Source organism: Arachis duranensis, chromosome 10, assembly GCF_000817695.3.
Source record: "Arachis duranensis cultivar V14167 chromosome 10, aradu.V14167.gnm2.J7QH, whole genome shotgun sequence".
Lineage (NCBI taxonomy): Eukaryota > Viridiplantae > Streptophyta > Magnoliopsida > Fabales > Fabaceae > Arachis > Arachis duranensis.
In genome coordinates this window covers 12,959,788-12,978,072 of record NC_029781.3, presented here as the reverse complement: position 1 = coordinate 12,978,072, position 18,285 = coordinate 12,959,788, and the positions used below count along the sequence as shown (strand labels likewise).

At 34.7% G+C, this 18,285-nt stretch overlaps 2 protein-coding genes across 3 annotated transcripts; both read right to left on the bottom strand.

The window, feature by feature from the left end:
- Window positions 1–2,503: 2,503 nt before the first annotated feature.
- LOC127742826 (uncharacterized mitochondrial protein AtMg00810-like) lies at window positions 2,504–2,908 on the bottom strand. The gene is made up of 2 exons (XM_052255561.1): window positions 2,749–2,908; window positions 2,504–2,616 (listed from the first exon to the last, which is right to left on the bottom strand). The coding sequence occupies exons 1-2, from the start codon at window positions 2,906–2,908 to the stop codon at window positions 2,504–2,506; spliced, it is 273 nt and encodes a 90-aa protein (XP_052111521.1).
- A 5,378-nt stretch (window positions 2,909–8,286) lies between these two features.
- LOC107469150 (uncharacterized) lies at window positions 8,287–14,189 on the bottom strand. 2 transcript variants are annotated; one of them, XM_021132690.2, is made up of 7 exons: window positions 13,952–14,189; window positions 12,059–12,169; window positions 11,858–11,913; window positions 9,901–10,024; window positions 9,697–9,803; window positions 8,888–8,957; window positions 8,287–8,650 (listed from the first exon to the last, which is right to left on the bottom strand). In XM_021132690.2, the coding sequence occupies exons 2-7, from the start codon at window positions 12,138–12,140 to the stop codon at window positions 8,547–8,549; spliced, it is 543 nt and encodes a 180-aa protein (XP_020988349.1). In that variant the 5' UTR covers window positions 12,141–12,169; window positions 13,952–14,189; the 3' UTR covers window positions 8,287–8,546. The 2 variants fall into 2 exon arrangements, with proteins under 2 accessions (XP_020988349.1, XP_015944018.1); XM_016088532.3 differs by having other exon boundaries at window positions 14,044–14,189.
- Between the last annotated feature and the right edge of the window lie 4,096 nt (window positions 14,190–18,285).

Below are 18,285 nucleotides of genomic sequence, written 5' to 3'. Positions count from 1 at the left end.
AATATGCTATGGTTCTAAAGTGAGTATTTGAACAGATAATTGAACTACTAGGAATAAGGCTCTCAATGCAGAAAATATGGACACAACAAAGGTTAGGGAGCTTATTGTAAATAAGGAAGGCTGGGACAAAAGAAAAATTCAAAGCATGTTCTCCTATGAGATCAATAAAGTGATTCTAAGCACCCCTATTAGTGTTGTAAACAAAGAAGACTACTTGCATTGGCTATGGAGAAAGGATGAAATTTATACAACCAAAAATGGGTATTATATTGCCAAAGTGGCTAGGTAGGATAAGAATCATAAAAATTCATCAACAAGTGAAGATAAAAGAGAGTTATGGAAGAAAATATGGAGAATAAAAGTTCCACAAAAAATAACAACGGTTTTATGAAAGCATGCCATGATATATTTTATTATGTTATAATTTGCACAACAGAAAAATGGTACAAGACCTAATTTGCTAAATATGATCAGAAAAATGGAGACAGTAGAGTGCACATTATTGCTATGTGACTAGGTGAGAGCAACATGATTTAGGATTGAATGTTAGTGCATTCCAAAAATAGAGACAGTTAGTTCAATTGAGAGTTAGATATTGAAAAGCATAAGGAAATTAGAGCAGTAGGTGGAGTGGACCAAGAGAAAAGGTAGCAAGCTTGGATTTCTTATGTGGGAGACGTGGAATATTAGAAATGACAAGCTCTTTTAACAACAGGAAGCAAGTCCAAATTGGACAATCATTAGAGCAATAATACTAGAAAATATTTAATGGAACTTAGCAAGAACACAAAAGATAGAGAAATTAGAAGATAATAGAAACAAGACTACCCGTTGAGATTGAGACCTCCTCCTGGAGATTGGCTGAAAGCAAATATTGATGCAGCTTTTAAAAAGGAGAATGGAACGGGTGTAATAGCTGTGGTGATCAGGAATAATAAAGGAAGAATTGTTCTAGGATTTTCAAGAAAAAATCAAGCCAACTCAAATATTGGAGCATAAGTTCAAGCAATCAGGTAGTATTAATCATAATGAATAATTTACAAATGTAAAAAACTCTTGAGACCATATGAAGCTTATTCAAGCAATTTAATCGAAATCTGCAATAGGAGAAGTTTGGGCTATCCTACAAGATATTTAGATACTAATAGAGCCTTTGCTTGAGAAAATAGTGACTTGGACTTCCAAGTACGGAAATCATCTGATTCAGTGGCTAAGGTAGCGGAAATAGGGACGTTATGTCCGAATTAGAGCACTCAACTACCTGTAGATATTTAAAGAATTATCAAAAGCAAGTTTTATATGTGAATTTGGAGTATTGCGGGATTATAAATTTATAATTGAAGATATGAATGTAGAGAAAAGGGGAAGAGGATTATAACTTTTTCAATATCACTGGCAGCATAAAGTACAGTAGTGTTAAAAGTACAGATATTCATCTCTGCAATAATAGTGGAGGGAGATTTTGTCAATTTAGAATGGTCAAAATCATATGTCCATCATCTGACAGTTGCAACCTATGAAGCATGGAGTGTCTATGGCTTGGTTTGGTAAAACTTTTGCTTTTTAAAAGTTTCTTATGAAAGCCGTCTTTTAAAAGACAGCTTTTTAAAAGCTGCAACATTTACGTTTGGTAAAATTAAATTAAAAATGACTTTTAATAAGTATAATCACCACAATTGTGTTTGGTAAACTTAAAAAATTATAATAAACATGTTTATAACAAAAAAAATTTTTTTTTCAAATTCTTTAAAATTTTATATAATATTTTAAATAAAATAATGTTAAAATAAAAAATTCATAATAAACATAAATATAATAAATAAACTCTTTTATTTTTTAACTTTAAAATTTTATATAAGTATCATAAAATTTATTTTATCTTAAATGTAAAGTTTCTCATAAGAGTAGTAAAGTTGATGATGCAGAAAATGAAATCATAGAATGCAGAGAGAAGAACAGAGAAGAAGTGAATTGAGAGAAAATCAGAATGAACTATCATGAATTAAACTCACTTCTTTATGTACAGGGCATTGTTATTTTTAAAGACATATTGTGTAACTGAATCTTGTAACAGAATTTCAGTTATTGACTCAACTACACATAGTTAACCAAGATCTGTAGCTTCTTGATCTTGATCCTTGACAGCCCCCCTCAAACTGAGTGTAGGGGATGAACAAACACGAAGTTTGCCACAAAATTTGGAAAAGAGAGGCATCGATAGTGGCTTGGTAAATATGTCAGCTACCTGATCTGAGGAAGGAATATTAGTGACAAATAGTTTCTTATGTGTAACTTGGTCCCTCACAAAGTGAAGATCTAGCTCGAAATGCTTAGATTTGATATGTAAAATTAGATTTGCAGCAAGAAGGAAAGCACTTTGGTTGTCACAGTAGAGAGTAGGAGCTGTGGTGAGAGAGAGATGTAACTCATGAAGTAAATTTTGTGTCCAAATGACTTCAGATTGAGCTGCAGCAATTGCACGAAACTCAGCTTCTGTGCTTGATCAGCTAACGGCACGTTGCTTGTTGTTTTTCCATGCAATCAAGTTTGTTCCTAGGTAGACACAATATCCACTAACACTTTTTCTATCATCAGCATCTGCTCCCCAATCAGCATCTGAAAAAGCAAATAATCAAAAGTCAATACAGGCTGTAAATAAGAGACCATGATCCATATTTCCTTTTATATATCTAAGTATCCTTTTGAGTGCTTTCCAATGATTGACAGTGGGATTGTGCATATACTGACAAATCTTGCTAACAGCAAATGTGAGGTATGGCCTTGTAAGTGTGAGATATTGGAGGGCCCCTGCAATAGAACGAAATAATTTTGGATCTTCAAAATGAGAGGAATCATTAGCTGACAATTTTGAAGAAGCAACCATAGGAGTTGGGGCTGAATTAGCCATAATCATTTTGGTTCTATCAAGTAAGTCAGTGATATATTTCTTTTGATGCAGTAAAATTTGAGAATCATTCACATAATTGGATTCTAAGCCAAGAAAAAAACTGAATTTGCCAAGGTCTTTAAGAGAGAAAATAGAGTGAAGCTACTGAATTAATAATTGTATTTCAGAGGGATTATCTCCAGTTAATAGAATGTCATCAACATATGCATATAATAGAGTTACAGATGTATTAGTATGTCTTATGAATAAAGAAGGATCTGAACGAGTACTAATAAAACCAAACTTCTTTAATGTGGCAGATAAGGTTAGAAACCAAGCTCTAGGAGCTTGTTTGGGTCCATAAATAGCTTTCCGTAATCTACAAACAAGAGAATGGTTAGTGTCACAAAATTCTGGAGGTTGTTGCATATAAACTGTTTCATGTAAATCACCATTGAAAAATGCATTGTCAAAATTAAATTGTCTCAATTGCCAGCCTCGGGACAAGACAATTGAGAGCACAATTCGGATAGTTTGAGATTTAATCACAGGACTAAAGGTTTGCTCAAAGTCCACACCCTCTCTTTGATGAAACCCCTTGGTCACAAGTCTAACTTTATATCTAATGGCTTGGACTTGAGGGTTCTTTTTCAATGCAAAGACCCATTTGCTGCCTATAATGACAACACTAGGTGGTGGGGAGATTAGATCCCATGTTTGGCATTTTAAAAGTGCAGAATACTCAGTTTGCATTGCCTGTTTCCAATGAACATGTTTTAATGCTTCTGAAGCTGTTTTTAGTATATGATGTAGAAAATTTGAATCACTATGCAATGAGGAAGTGATAGTAGAAAAGACTCGAGGTTTAGAGATTCCAAATTTAGATCTGGTTTTCATTGGGTGAATGTTGGATGGTGGTGGAGGAAGAGGTGGTGATACTTGTGATAAAGAAGAAGAGATAATGGGTGGTTGAAGAGGTAACACTATTTTCATATCTGAAGTTGGAATTGGGCCAGTAGGCATTGTGGGAGATTGAATGTCACGATTTACTGATGTAAGATGTGAAGCTGAGTGAGACAGATTTGAAGAGGGAGGGGAGGAGATGGAGGGAGAAATTGGTGGTTCAGAAATAACTTGTGGTGTAGGTAAGAGAGGTGAGGAGTCTGAAATAGAAGAATGTTGTGAAGTAAAATGGGAAGAGTATGAAAATCATGTTTCATCAAAAACAACATTTCTTGATATATATAGTTTACCTGATGGAGAAAGACACTTATAGCCTTTGTGACTAAAATCATAGCCTAAGAATAAACATAAATGAGATTTGTAATCAAATTTATGTTTGTTGTAAGGCCTCAAGAGAGGATAGCAAGCACAGCCAAATACTTTGAGAAAAGTGTAATCTGGTTGCTGATGAAAGAGTTTCTCCAAGGGAGATAATTAATTGAGAACAGGAATGGGAAGTCGATTAATGAGATAAGCAGCAGTTTGGAATGCATAATCCCAGAACTGTAATGGAAGAGCAGCTGTGGCAAGAAGTGATAGACCAACTTCTGTAAGATGTCAATGTTTTCTTGCCACTGTCCCTTGTTGTTGATGTGTATAAGGACATGAAAGTCTATGAATAATTCCCTGCTCAGTCAAATAAGTCTTGAAGGAATTAGACAAAAATTCAAGATCATGATCACTTTGTATAGCTTTGAGCTGATGTCCAGTTTGTCTTTCCAAAGTAGTTTTATATTACTTAAAAGCTGCTAAGGCTTCAGATTTATTAACCAGAAGAGAAAGAGAAGTGTATCTACTATAAGCATCTACAAAACTAATATAATATCTAAAACCATTCTTAGAAACTATAGGAACTGGTCCCCAAATATCTATGTAGACAAGTTCTAAGGGATGCACATACACAGATTGAGAATTTGGAAAAGGTAATTGATGTAACTTAGCCATAGAACAGAATTCACGAGTAGAGCATTTTGAATGTAAAATTTGATTTTTATTCAGGATATGTGAGACAGTTTTCATAGAGGAATGGCCAAGTCTCTTATGCCATGTATCTACAGAATTATTGAGAATTGAAGTAATGCAGTTTGTTGCTTTACACAATTTGGGGTTGGAGAAAGAGTTTTTGGTACAAACAGATTGGGAAACACATAAATTACATTCTTAGCTATCCCTTAAAGTAGATGATTCCTGGTAGCCTGATCACGAACAAAGCAATGGTGAGGCCAAAACTCAAAAAAAGACCGAGTTATCAGCTACAAATTTAGAAACGCTCAAGAGATTTTGGGTTATTTGAGGCACAAGTAATAGATTAGTTAATTTGAAAGAAAGAGCAGTATTTGAATCATAAAGAGTAGAAGAACCAGAGTTAGAAATCTTGATACCTTGACCATTACCTATATACAATTGATCTCACCCAATCTGATTCTCAGCAGCTTGAAGAAGGTTATTAGGTTCAACTGTCCAATGGTGACTGGCTCCAGAGTCAGGATACCAAGCTGTATTTTGTGATGATGATGATGGTGGTGGTGCTGCCAAGAATGCCCTAGGTTGATGAAAGGATGGTGGAAGAGCTGGAGGGTGATATGATTGAGCTGAAAATGTTGCATTAGGTGACTGAAATTGCTGGTCAAATCTGTAATAACAACTCCAAGCAGCATGTCCGGGGTGATTATAGATTTGACAAAACAAGCGACTTGAGTTGGTAAATCTACCACCTCTCATGAATCTTCCTCCTCTTCCTCTGCCTCTAGAAGGATTGTAGTTTCTTTGAAAATTCTGATCCGAAGGGATAGAAGATTGAAATAAATTGGCTAAAGGAATTGGTTGTAAAGGTTTCTTGAATCGATTTAGCATGTCTTCATATGTTACCAGGTATGATTCTGTTTCAACTACTGTAAACTTGCCCATTTTTGCCATGACAGTGCCAGTGAAGCCTTGATATTCTTCAGTGACTCCATCAAGAATGGTTTGAATATATTCATCTTCAGAGAACGGTGCCTCTAAGGCAATTAATGAATCTACTAATTGCCTAATTTTTGTAAGATATTCAGTAGTGGTAGTAGTGAGTCTTACAGACTTTAATTGTGATCGAAGACTCTGAATTCTTGCCCTTGATGATGCTGTAAAGAATTCAAGAATAGTATCCCACATCTTATAGAAGAATTTGCAGTGCACAATCTTATTTTTGAAGGTTGTATCCATATATTCCAATAGCCAGGTCATAAGAGATTTGTCCTGGAGTCTCCATTCTTTGAAGGTTTTTTATTCAGTCTTTGTTGGCTTTGATGGGTCTCCAGAATCCACCATTTGAGCTGGGATGTTCTCCTTCTTGAAGTGGCTTTCAAGATTCTGGCTTTCCACTATGATGATTGCAGTTTGTTTCCACCTTAGGAAGTTGTTGCCGTTGAGCTTATCAGAGACCATGTAAAGTTTCTGATAAGAGTAGTAAAGTTGATGATGCAGAAAATGAAATTGTAGAATGCAGAGAGAAGAAAAGAGAAGAAGTGAATTGAGAGAAAATCAAAATGAACTATCATGTATTAAACTCATTTCTTTATGTACAGGGCATTGTTACTTATAAAGACATATTGTGTAACTGAATCTTGTAACAGAATTTCAGTTATTGACTCAACTACACATAGTTAACCAAGATCTGTAGCTTCTTGATCTTGATCCTTGACACTAAACATCATCATTAAAAATACTAAATTACCTCACTCAAATCTTAGAGACTAATAGTTTAAATATTTACTTGATTGTACTAATATAAATAGAGTTATCATTAGTCAATAATAAAATTTGTATCTAATCCAATATTAGTACTGGGTACGTCTATTACCCCACCTATATATATTGGCTCACCTTTTACAGATCACAAAAAATGGGACACATATCTCAAATAAACTACTTTTATGATTATATATCTATATTTATATATGTATATACGTGTTATTATAATTTTGACTAATATTCATGCAAAAAAAAATTTATGATTGGTTTTCATAAATCAAGTCAACCTCTTCACATTTCAAAGAACAGATAAAAAACAAACAAACATAATAGTTCTACTGAAAAAATACAAAAACAACGCACAAAAAAATAATATAAATAGATAGAAGTTCATACCTAATATGTGATAGAGATGTATTTGTGTTAAAATTTGTGAAGATTAGGTTGAAAAATAAAAACTATATGAAGACTGTGTTAGAATTTGTGAAGGTTAGGATGAGAAGTTAGAAATATACGAGGATTTCAATGGCAATATAATAGTGGAAAATATGTGAAAAAAATAAATAAAATTTGATAAGTACAAGTCAGCTTTAAAAAGCTCCCGCTTAGGTACTTTCAAAAGCACTCCTAACTTTTAAAAGCCGCAAACACAAGCACTTGAACTTTTTAATTTATCAAAGGCAAAATGAGGTGCTTGTGCACTTTTTGGAAAAGTTTTACCAGAGCCAGCCTATATGTCTAACACATTTTAGACATGACATTCACGTGTCTTTCGTTTCTTAATAAAAAATACAAAATACTTTACCAAACATGATTAGACACACTTAAATACCATCACATGTCAACTGTGTCCAACTTTATTCTTAGTCTATATTTTTAAAATGAAATTAAAAATAATATAATATTTATTAACGCAGAAGATTATTTTAAATACTTTATATGATTAAAAAGACATTAAAAATAGTTAAAATATTATTATAATTTTACTTAAAAAATACTTTATATTTTATATAAATATCATGTGCAATTGTGTCCTGTTCTTTGTCCGCATCCATGCTTCATAGGGTACAACTCAGGCATTGGAATTAACCAACTTAACGGTGGGTTGAAATTGAAACCAAGGGCGAATCAACAATACATGGAGCAGCGTTAAAAAGGAGAAAGCAACGAGATAGTCAGAATTGTAGGGCAAAGCACCATATCGAGAAGAGGCATGAAGGAATCGCTGCGGGGAGCAAGAGGGGAGGCGCTCAATCGTCCCGGGAAAGGGCAGTGTCGTCTTCACCTTATGCGGCGTAGCTTCTTCAAAAGTTGTGACCATTGAAGAATCCCTATCCGAGTGTCCAACAATTTCACCTCAGAACAAGATCACCAACAGCCAACAGATCAAGAGAACTTTTTTCAGCCCGAACTTGGATAGTTTATCATCATTGAAGGTGTTGATGCCAATCGCGGCATCATTGCATTCGGGCGCAGCACGAAGATGCGATTCTACTAGGGGGCGAGTTCCGGGACAGGGAAGGGTTCGGGCTTTGGATTGGGTTATGGGCCTAGCCCACGACCAAAAAAGGCTCAATTTTCTTTTTTTCTTGTTTACTAATAGCATTTTTCCCCTTAAAAATAGTACCTTCTAATAAAAAATACTTTTTATTAAAAAATGAACAAAATATTCTTTTATTTTAAATGATATATTGCTTATTTAAAAAGTTAATTAATTGTCTACCGGAAAAACACCTACTTTGTTTTATACAAACACAATTGCTTTTTTTCTTTAATCAAAAGCTAATCCAAACTCATCCTAATTCAAAACTAACAAAAATATTCCGTGCAAATATATCTCAGGCTATCCTGTCCACGTGAATTAAAAACCTCGTAACATTGCTACTCTGACGGTATTTTGGATTTGGTCCCAAAACTTGATGAAAGACTAAGATGCTTTCTTGGGAGGGGACATGTTATAAAGAAGGGAAGTAACTGCTTTGATGGTAATAATCTTAAACAACAATAGTGAGAATATATATACCAGCAAACCTGCAAGATGCAAAAAAGCCCTGTAACTATTTGTCTTCATTTAGTGTTTGGAAATTACGTTAAAAAAGAATAATTAAAACAATGAGTGATTATGAATATGTTTAAAACATGCACTAAATATGTTCCTGGAACATGCAAGTATTTCTCCAAATATTATTACTATAAAATCCAATTATAATTCCAATTGCCAAATGCACAACATGAACACTATATTTAGGATTTGAAAAGAAAACTCACCAACTTGAAAGCCAGGAAAGTTATCAGCATCAAACATGCTTGTTCCTTTCAAACCAAAATCCTGGATGGCCTACAGAGGAGTCAAATGCAAACATTAGGTCACCCAGAAGATAATAATCAACTTCATACCATATACTTACTTTATAATTCTATGCATTAACCTAGCAGTGGTGCTTTACAACAAATTACAGTAACCTCAGGAGGTTTAGTGTAGGCATGAAAAATCAAACGGTACATTATACAATATTATTTAACCATAGGTGAGGTTGGTGTAAAATACCCTAGAACCTATTACCCTTTCATAACCTGTCTTGTATAGTCATATGCTGGTGCACTACAATATATATACATGCCAATGTCTTCTATAATACTAACATAAGTTTAAGATTCAATATTTAATATGCCTTCATAAGATCAGGATCCTCTAAAGTAATAACTAATAACCTTATGGAGTAATATGACTTTAGGTGGTTTAAAAAAAAAATAAAAAAGTGGAAACTTAACAAACTCCCCAAGTTATTGGAAACCAATTTCAAATTACTGATAAAGCATGCACACAAATAATTCCCATGCACCTTGGTAAAAATGACTAATATCAAGTACAAAGAAATTATAGTATCCAACTACTCATCATAACTCAAAAAATAGTAACTACAGTGTGCACATTAGTTGATGATTCATGAATCTCCAGAAAGTAGTTTCTGGTGTTCATCCAGTTTCTCATGATTCCCTTGTATAAGTTCTTCAATTTTTTCTTATAAATCAATCTCCTAGGAAATTCAGCAGATATGCTTATGTGATATATTTACCTTCAGCAGAGAATACTGCTTAACTAGAGACATGGTCAACGAAACCACAGCAAGAGATGATATCACACTATAAAATCTCAACAAACTGGCCCGGCTTCGTCTTCGACCTTTATCAAAAAATTCGAAGAGATATCTTATTTAAAAGGTCCAAATGAAAAGCTCAATAGAATGATAAAGGAAAATAAAGAAATCTGTTTTAGCAACCTATTTCTGCAATGGCAAGAGAAATGAAACTAACAAGAGCGGAAGAAAGGGCAACTCTATTTGGAGTATCCTTTTTCATTGCTGGCAAAACTGCAAATATCACTCCCATTAATAAAAATAGACCCTGCAATGCAAAATTCAAATTATATATCAGACAAAACAAATATATACTCATATAAACATTTAAAGGATATAAAAGTAAAAGATTTGTTACTGTGCTCAAATACTTGGAGCTAAAAAATAAAGATATTATTACATGGCTATGAACATTAAACAAACAAAATCCCTTTAATAGATGATGTCTTAACCCTTATTAACTAAGCACTACTCACAATCAACCATAATTAGAAGAAAAGCGAAAATATTCTAACATTACGCATAAAACTCAATAACCATTCTTGTCGTGACAAGCTTACCAAGTAAAATCCAGTGCACGAAAGTAAACATGTTGATATTGTTGTACTTCAGTTTTCAAGAATAAAATCATTGCCAACATAAGAAAATTATGTGTTCACATTTTCTAATGATGCTGTGTTTGCAGAAGATGCTAGAAGACAGTTAAGCAAGGTTATATGGTGAAAACAAAAATGGAAAGTGGGTTGCAACAGGTAAACCAGGGAAACAAGTCACAGGATAGAGAAAAGGAGGGATTGACCCAACCAAATGCTCAAAGATCTGATTATGTGAGCAGAATGGGTAATAGTCTCTTGGGGCTCATGGAAAAGTCAGGCTTTGTTTGGTGTGCCAATATTCTGATTCCCTTGCTGAACATTCTACCTGCCTCTCAAGAATTCTTCTATTATCTCAATCTTCCTAAACAATAACAACAAAGCCTTGTTCCACTAGGTAGGGTCGGCTAATGGATCAAACGGTGCCATTGCACCCTATCATGTATATACAATGAGACTGTTGACACGTATATTTCCTTTGACCACCTCATGTATGGTCTTTTAAGGTCTTCCTCTATCATTTGCCACATGTCCACCTCCATCTCATCTATCCTCCCAACCAGGTGCTCTGTTGATCTTCTTCCCACATGTCCAAACTACTTGAGACGAGATTTTACCATCTTTTCTACAATAAGCGAACCTCCAACTTTTTCTCGTATATCTTCATTTCTTATTTTGTCCATACGTATGTGGCCACTCATCCATCTCATCTCTGCCATACTTAACTTATGTTCATGTCACCCTTTTACCGCCCAACACTCTGTTTCATATAATATAGCCAGTCTAATGGCAGTGCGATAAAATTTCTCTTTAAGTTTTGAAGGTACTTTTTTGTCGCATATAAAACCTGACGCACTCTGCCACTTTGACCAACCTGTTTGTAACCGATGTTTTACATCCTCCCAATTTTTCCACTATCCTGTATCATACACCCAATATACTTAAAACACTTTATGCGCGGTAGGATGGTTTCTCCAAATATTATTTCTGTACTCTTCTTGCAAGTGTGAATATTCTTGAGAAACTTCTTGAGAAACCACAGAATATAGTTTCATTACCGCATACCGACTATTGAGTGTGTATTTTTATACTAAAACATATACACACACATTGCTTCCTTGTTTAATTTTATGGGGTCTTTTGTCCTCTGCTATATTCAATCAGTTCTCGGATATAATTATACTCCTCGCAACATTTTCAATAACAAGGAGAGACATGCTCTTCAAAGTTCAAAGTTCAAATTTTAGACACAAAGGCCCCACCCAGCTGTTCATCCTGTTTACCTACTAAGGCCCTGAACTTACCCATACTCCTAATGGAACATGTCAATAAGTAGTACATTATACCAAATTACATATTTCTAATGAATACTCTAAGATACTCCGTTAATAAATCAGGATAAAGGATATCATTAGGAATTGCCAATTGAAATAGAAGCCCAATTCCAACAAAATTAATGATCGAGAGAAATAAATAATAGAAGAAGGAAGAACAAAAGGGAATGGTACCTGAAAGATAAATAGGCGAGAAAGGCGTTGCTTGCCCTTTGCAACTAACTGATATCCTAAATGACACAACAACAAAAAGTAAAACATAAAATCAGGGATCTATAGCTGAAAGCAGAGCAACAAGAATAAAACATATGAAATTAAGCACAATCAGCAACGGTAATGAGAGAAAATTGAGGGCTTTGGAGTAATGGAACTAACTTGAATCAACAACCATACGGTATGAGTAATCTGAGCCATCAGTTCCAGATGGCCTCCCCAACCCTGTTTTTCTCTGCTGCATCTTCTTCTTTTACCACCAAAAATGTCAATCTACACCAAAAACCAGGACCACAAAAACCTAATCAAAATCATCATCTATTGAACATATGAAACAAATCTAACTTAAATAAACAACCTCGAAATTCAAGGTTAAAGCTTGAACCCAAAACTAAAAAAATTGAATCAGCAGCATCAAAAACTTCCAATGATACACAGTTACAAAATCGTAAAACATTTTTATAATTCAATGTAAAAAAGTTGCTTCCATCAATTAATTCGAATCTTCTTCCTTAGTTGGAGAATTTATTGGAATTTGAGCTAAGGTACTTCAGTTTGTAGCATGCACAAGATCTTCGATCCAAACTTGTCAATGTACCAAACAAAATTCAACAATCAACAAAAAGTAAGATTCATTTTGAAGTGTGACATCCAATAAATCATCGAAGCAACAAATCTTCAAGAGAATCCATTATTTCTCGTTCAAGCTCAAACGAATCCCTCTTACATTTTCTTCAAATTACAGAAACAGTAAACAAAGGTTCTGAAAACCGGACCGGTCATCAAACCGCTCTAATTACTGGTTCATTGGTTCAACCACGGTTCAACCAGAAAAACCGTTATGTAATAAACATCTGATTCTATAAAAATTCAATGAATAGTGCAACTGGTTCTAAACACTCTTCTACTGCATTTTTTAACTTCAAAAGAGGATCATAAACAACTAGTTCTATGAATAAACAAACTACAATGATATGCAATGCCAAAAATAGGCCCATGATGAAATAATAAAGGGTTTCTCTCTTCAATTCTAAGTTCAAGCTTGTAGCAAACCAGAATCAACAAAGTAATACAGTTGAAATAGTCTTTCTTCTTAATTCTTATATACCTCAAAGAATTTCCTACAAAATGAAAATTGAACACAACACAGCCTTAAAACAAAAACAAAACAACACTCAGAAATCATCACCGCTTCCAAACACAGCCTTAAAACAAAACAGAACAAGATTCAGAACTTGAGCATTGATCACAAAAAATTGATTTCTGAAACAAAACAAAAACTGCAGAACAACATTCAGAATTTGAGCATTGATTACCAAAAATTGATTTCTGAAACAGAACAAACAATCAACAAAACAATGAAAACAGAATTTTTTTCCCCTTCAGAAGAAGAAAACAATGAAAACATGAAGCATATAATAAATCAATGATCACCAATATCCAGCAATAATCTCAAAGACAACAATAAATACACAACAACAATTTAGCAAATAAACAAGAACAAGACCTAAATAGAAAATCCAACAAATTAAATCGCAGCAACCTCACAATTTAGCAAATTAAAACAACAGCAGCCCAACAATTTAGCAAATTATCAACTTAAGAAGTTCAAGAACAGAAAATCACAACAAAAACAAAAAAAAATTAAATTTAACAGAAAAACAACAGAACAACAACCCAAGAACAATTAGCAAATTAACAAGTTCACAATAACAGTTAAAATTTACCAAAAGAACACTAATGCAAGTGGAATCATCATGCTAATATGTTTTCTGCAAAGATGCTATTTGTGCAGCTAAAATTTCCTAATTACTAAGATCCAATTATTCTAATTTCACATGCAATCAATTTTCTAAGTTTCTAAAAGCTAGAAATTATAAAACCAACCAGAAATATGGTTAAAGCATTTCATCAAACATGTTGAGTGCGGTAAAATTAAAACGAAATAAGAGAATTCAAAGCTTAAAATCAATGTGATAGAGAAGAGAACATAACTATTGTAACTTCAATTCAGTCTATGAAAAAATCCAAACCAATGCCAAATCAAATAGTTACTTATTGTAATAGAAATCAGAAGTTGCAGAGTTTGAAGCAGAGTATTGGTGTTGTGTGAGTGTATTGTCTGGTGGCGGGTTTAGGGAACTCACGGCGGCGACAAAAGAGAGCAGTTCGTCGGCTAGGTGGAGCGCGCGGGTTGGTCGCAGAGTTTGAAGCAGAGCAACGTGGCTTCCAGACGAACGCGAATGCGAACTCGAACGGTGAACGGCGAGTAAACGCGAACGGTGAACGCCAAGCGCAGACAAAGACGACGGACGCAGAGCTCGAGGAAGCAGCCGCGATCGGTGACAGCGAACAGGGTTGAAGACTTGCAGCACGAGGGAAGCTAGATGGACGGATGGCAACCTTTTTTATGCTAGATAGAAGGACCTTCCGTGTTTGGGTAAACCGGCCGGGTTCCGGTTCGGTCCGACCGGCAAGTTCTCGGTCGGTTCAACGGTTTTACATGTCTGACCAGACCATTAATATTGCCGGTTTGCAGTTGAATTGGTCTGACCGGTCAATCTGGTTCAATTTTTAGAACATTAACAGTAAATAAAAACATAGAAATTTAAAAATAAGTTCATACGTCTCGGTCCAACCTTGGTGGCACAAGCCTAAAGGCGGTGGTGCGCCTGGGATCGCAGTAGTGGCTGCTGCAACTGCGGACGGAGATGGTGCTTTGTGTCTCGGTAATTGATGATCGGTGTTTCTTTGTGAGATTACATACATTTTTTCTTTTCTTCTTATATTTTTGGATTGAGCATTTTTCTTTTTGGGTTTTGGGTTTTGGGTTTTAGGTCAAGGCTGACAAACCAACCCAACCCGAAAAGAACTTTGAGACCCACAAACCAAAAATGCTCTACAGCGAAACTCTCTTCTTCCTAAGGGTGGCAATGGGTAGGGTAGGGTATGGTTTGGATACAACCCTAACACTACCCACAGGTTGAAATTTTTATATAAACTCAACCCTATTTTATATGCGGGTTGAGAATATCCTAACCCTAACCCTAACCCTATCCGCAGGTTACCAAAAAGATACAATATTATTATATAACTTGATGATAATTTAAAATAGAATTGACTTTTATGTAAATAAAAACATATTAAATTATCAATTAGTGATATTCTCTTAGTGACTAAGGCTTTTTTCCATTTAGTGAGAGGTTTTTTATTTAACATCCACTTGAAACACATTTTTCGATAAGTATATAATATATACATGTATAGGGTGCAAATAGGTTCCTACCCAAATCCTACCCGACCGAGTTGGGTCGGGTTGGGTACCCGTGGGTAAGGTGCATGTTGCCACCCCTACTTCTTCCTCGACCCAAAGACGCCACTTCTCTTTAACGCAGCCTTCGTCGCTCCTCATCGCGAATGCCCGCCGCCTGGACGCTGGTTTCGCCGCGACTGCCGCAACCTCTAGTCCGACGTCCTCAAAGCCCATTGACAGAACCAGGTATCTTTAAAATTCAGTTCCTACTCGCCCCCAATAATCTTTAAAATCCAACATAAAACAATTTTTAAAATTTATAAAACCTTGAACATCATTCAAATATAAATCAAATTAAAAAACATGGGGCGAGTATGGGTAGAGATGGCAACAGATCCTCATAGAGTGGGGACATGTCCTTGTCCTTAGTTTTTAAAACTCTTCTCGGTTGTGCCATATTTTTGCGATGGGTAATGAAGATCTTGTATCCATCGGATACTCGGATCTTCTCGGATATCCGTATTACATGAAGTATGAATCACACAACAGTAATAGTATAGGCAGTTAGTTATTAGATGTTATATTTCTAGTAAGTTCTGACTTGAGAGTTAGTTATGAGGCAGTTAGTGATAATTGAATTAGTTATTAGAAATTTATTTTTAGTTGGCAAATGTGTTGAATTAGTTAGTATATAAGCTTAGAAAATGAGATTAGAAACTTGAGGATTGTTTTTGTAAGTCTCATTTGTGAAGCTAGTAAGAGAACTACACTCTTCTCTTCTCAGCTCTTTTTCTCCTTACATGTTTGATCTATTCTATTTTTCTACTCTTTGAACTCACAATTTTCTCATTATGCGGTGAGCATGGAAGAGAAGTAGAAGAATGTAAGAATGGATTGAGAGAAAGAGCCTTAAATGAATCTAGAATATTGAAGATTCAAAATCATGGACAACAACTCGTTTTCCCTCTCTTCAGTAGATATTCAAGCTTTGGTGAATTTCATGAATCAATTCAACATGATGCAGAAAAATCAATCTAAGCCAGCAACAAGCTAGCTCTAGATCCAACCAGTCCCTACTTTTTACATTTTGGAGAGAATCTAGGATCTTCTATGGTATCGGTCAGTTTAGGAACAAACAATTATCACATTTGGGAGAAAGCTATGTGGCATGCATTAAAATCAAAGAACAAGGTGAAATTCATAGATGGGTCGATCAAGAAACCAGAAAAGAATGATAGTTTGTTCCAATCTTGGGAAAGGTGCAACACGTACGTGACTTTATGGATAAATTTATCCCTGAGTGGAGAAATAGCGCGAAGCGTGATGTGGATTGACTACACAGTAGAATTGTGGAAAGAACTACAACACAAATACAATCAAGGTGACATTTTCAGAATTGTGGAACTACAAGAAGAAGTATTTGCTGTGAAACAAGGTGATCAATCAATCATTTCATACTACATGAAATAAAAGGAAATTTAGGAAGATTTGGATAATCTTCGCCTGATTCCGCAATATTCTCACTGTGCAGACCGTTGTGTTAAAATTCAATTTTTGATAAACTGGCTTTTTTGGCTATTGTGTAACTTATTCCGCAAAATTCTGAACCATGACCTAATAATTATTAGTGAGACAGGACCAATGGTAATAAACAAAAATAAATTAAAAAATAATAATTAATAGGTCAAACTTGACTTTACAAGGGTAATTAATTTCTCTAAGTTAAATTTGAGTAGTAAAAAATAAACAATTACTTGCCCGTTGGTTTATTTTCTTCACTAAAGACTTTTCAGCCAGAAATTCACTTTTAGTGACGCTTTTGTGTGCGCCGGAAAAAGTTAGTAACCAAAAAATTTAGAATTAGTGGTAAAAATAATTTCTACGTTGGTAATTGTGTCCCAAGATTAATATTAGCCATCCATTCATGATTTATTTCATTAAGAATAAATCTTAGCCATTAATAATTTTACCATACAGTAAAAGTTACCCCGAACCAAATTTTTTACTAGTATTCCACAAACAACTCCTAGAGACCCTAATCCTCTCACTTTCCAACCAAGTAACTTGCCTCTCCCTCTAAGCCTCTGGTCCGAGATTATATTAGTCTCTCACCCCCCTCTCTGATGTATTTTTAACCACGAGTAACTAACTGCAGTTAACTGCAAATAAACACGTCATTATAAACCTGATTGTGTTTCCTCAAAATCATGCCTCTTCTCTCTCAATCTCAGCCCAGTCTCCTATGATTTTTTCAGCTCCTTTTACCATAATTAATTCAGCCAAAACTCAGATTTTATTTAAGGAAACATTGATCACAAAATTCACAAAAATACTATGCATTTTGTGAGTTTTTTACTGTGTTTCAGATAGAGAAAAAGAGTGAAATTCTGCACTTTTCTCTACGTCCCAACCGTCATCCCAACTATTCTTTCATTATTCTTCAAGTGGTCTTCAAGAATCCAAACCATCGAAATACAATTCAATGCTCGTTTTCACAATTCTTGCATTTTTACCAAAATTTCAACAAGGTAAGCTCTTGCTCCTTCTCCATTCTTTTCAGTTTTTTTAGCAGCGACTTTGATTAATTCTTGCTCTCTTTCATGTATAAAAAACTTCTGTTGAAGTCCATATGGAGCACACCTAAAGAGCTAGAAAAATTCAAGCTCAAAGTGGTTAATTTCATCACTTTTTGTGACACTTTTTGGCCAAGGAGAATATTGCACCACCACCAGCTGTATCTCTACCTTTGTGAGAGTGTTTTTGGTGTGTAAGAAGTCTAAGAACTGAATTAAACAAGATTTCAGGCTTAGGAATAGTTAGAATATATTTGTGCTGGATTCGGTGTTCATATAAGCCACTTTGTGGTAATTTTATGCTTAATTTTATAATCTATAAATTTAGTAGTACTTCTCTATTTTTGACTTGTTATTTGAGTGATATATAAAACTTATTTACTTTTGAAAATTGTATGAACCACTGAAATTAATTAGAGCATTGGGGTTTAAGTTTCAAGCCTTGAGCGTCACTAAAAGTGGGTATAAATAAAAAATTACACCCCTGGAAATTCAGCTAGTAAAAGACCTGGAAAGTGACGTGTTAGAGGGTTACAAAGAAGATATAAAACTAATTTTAATCC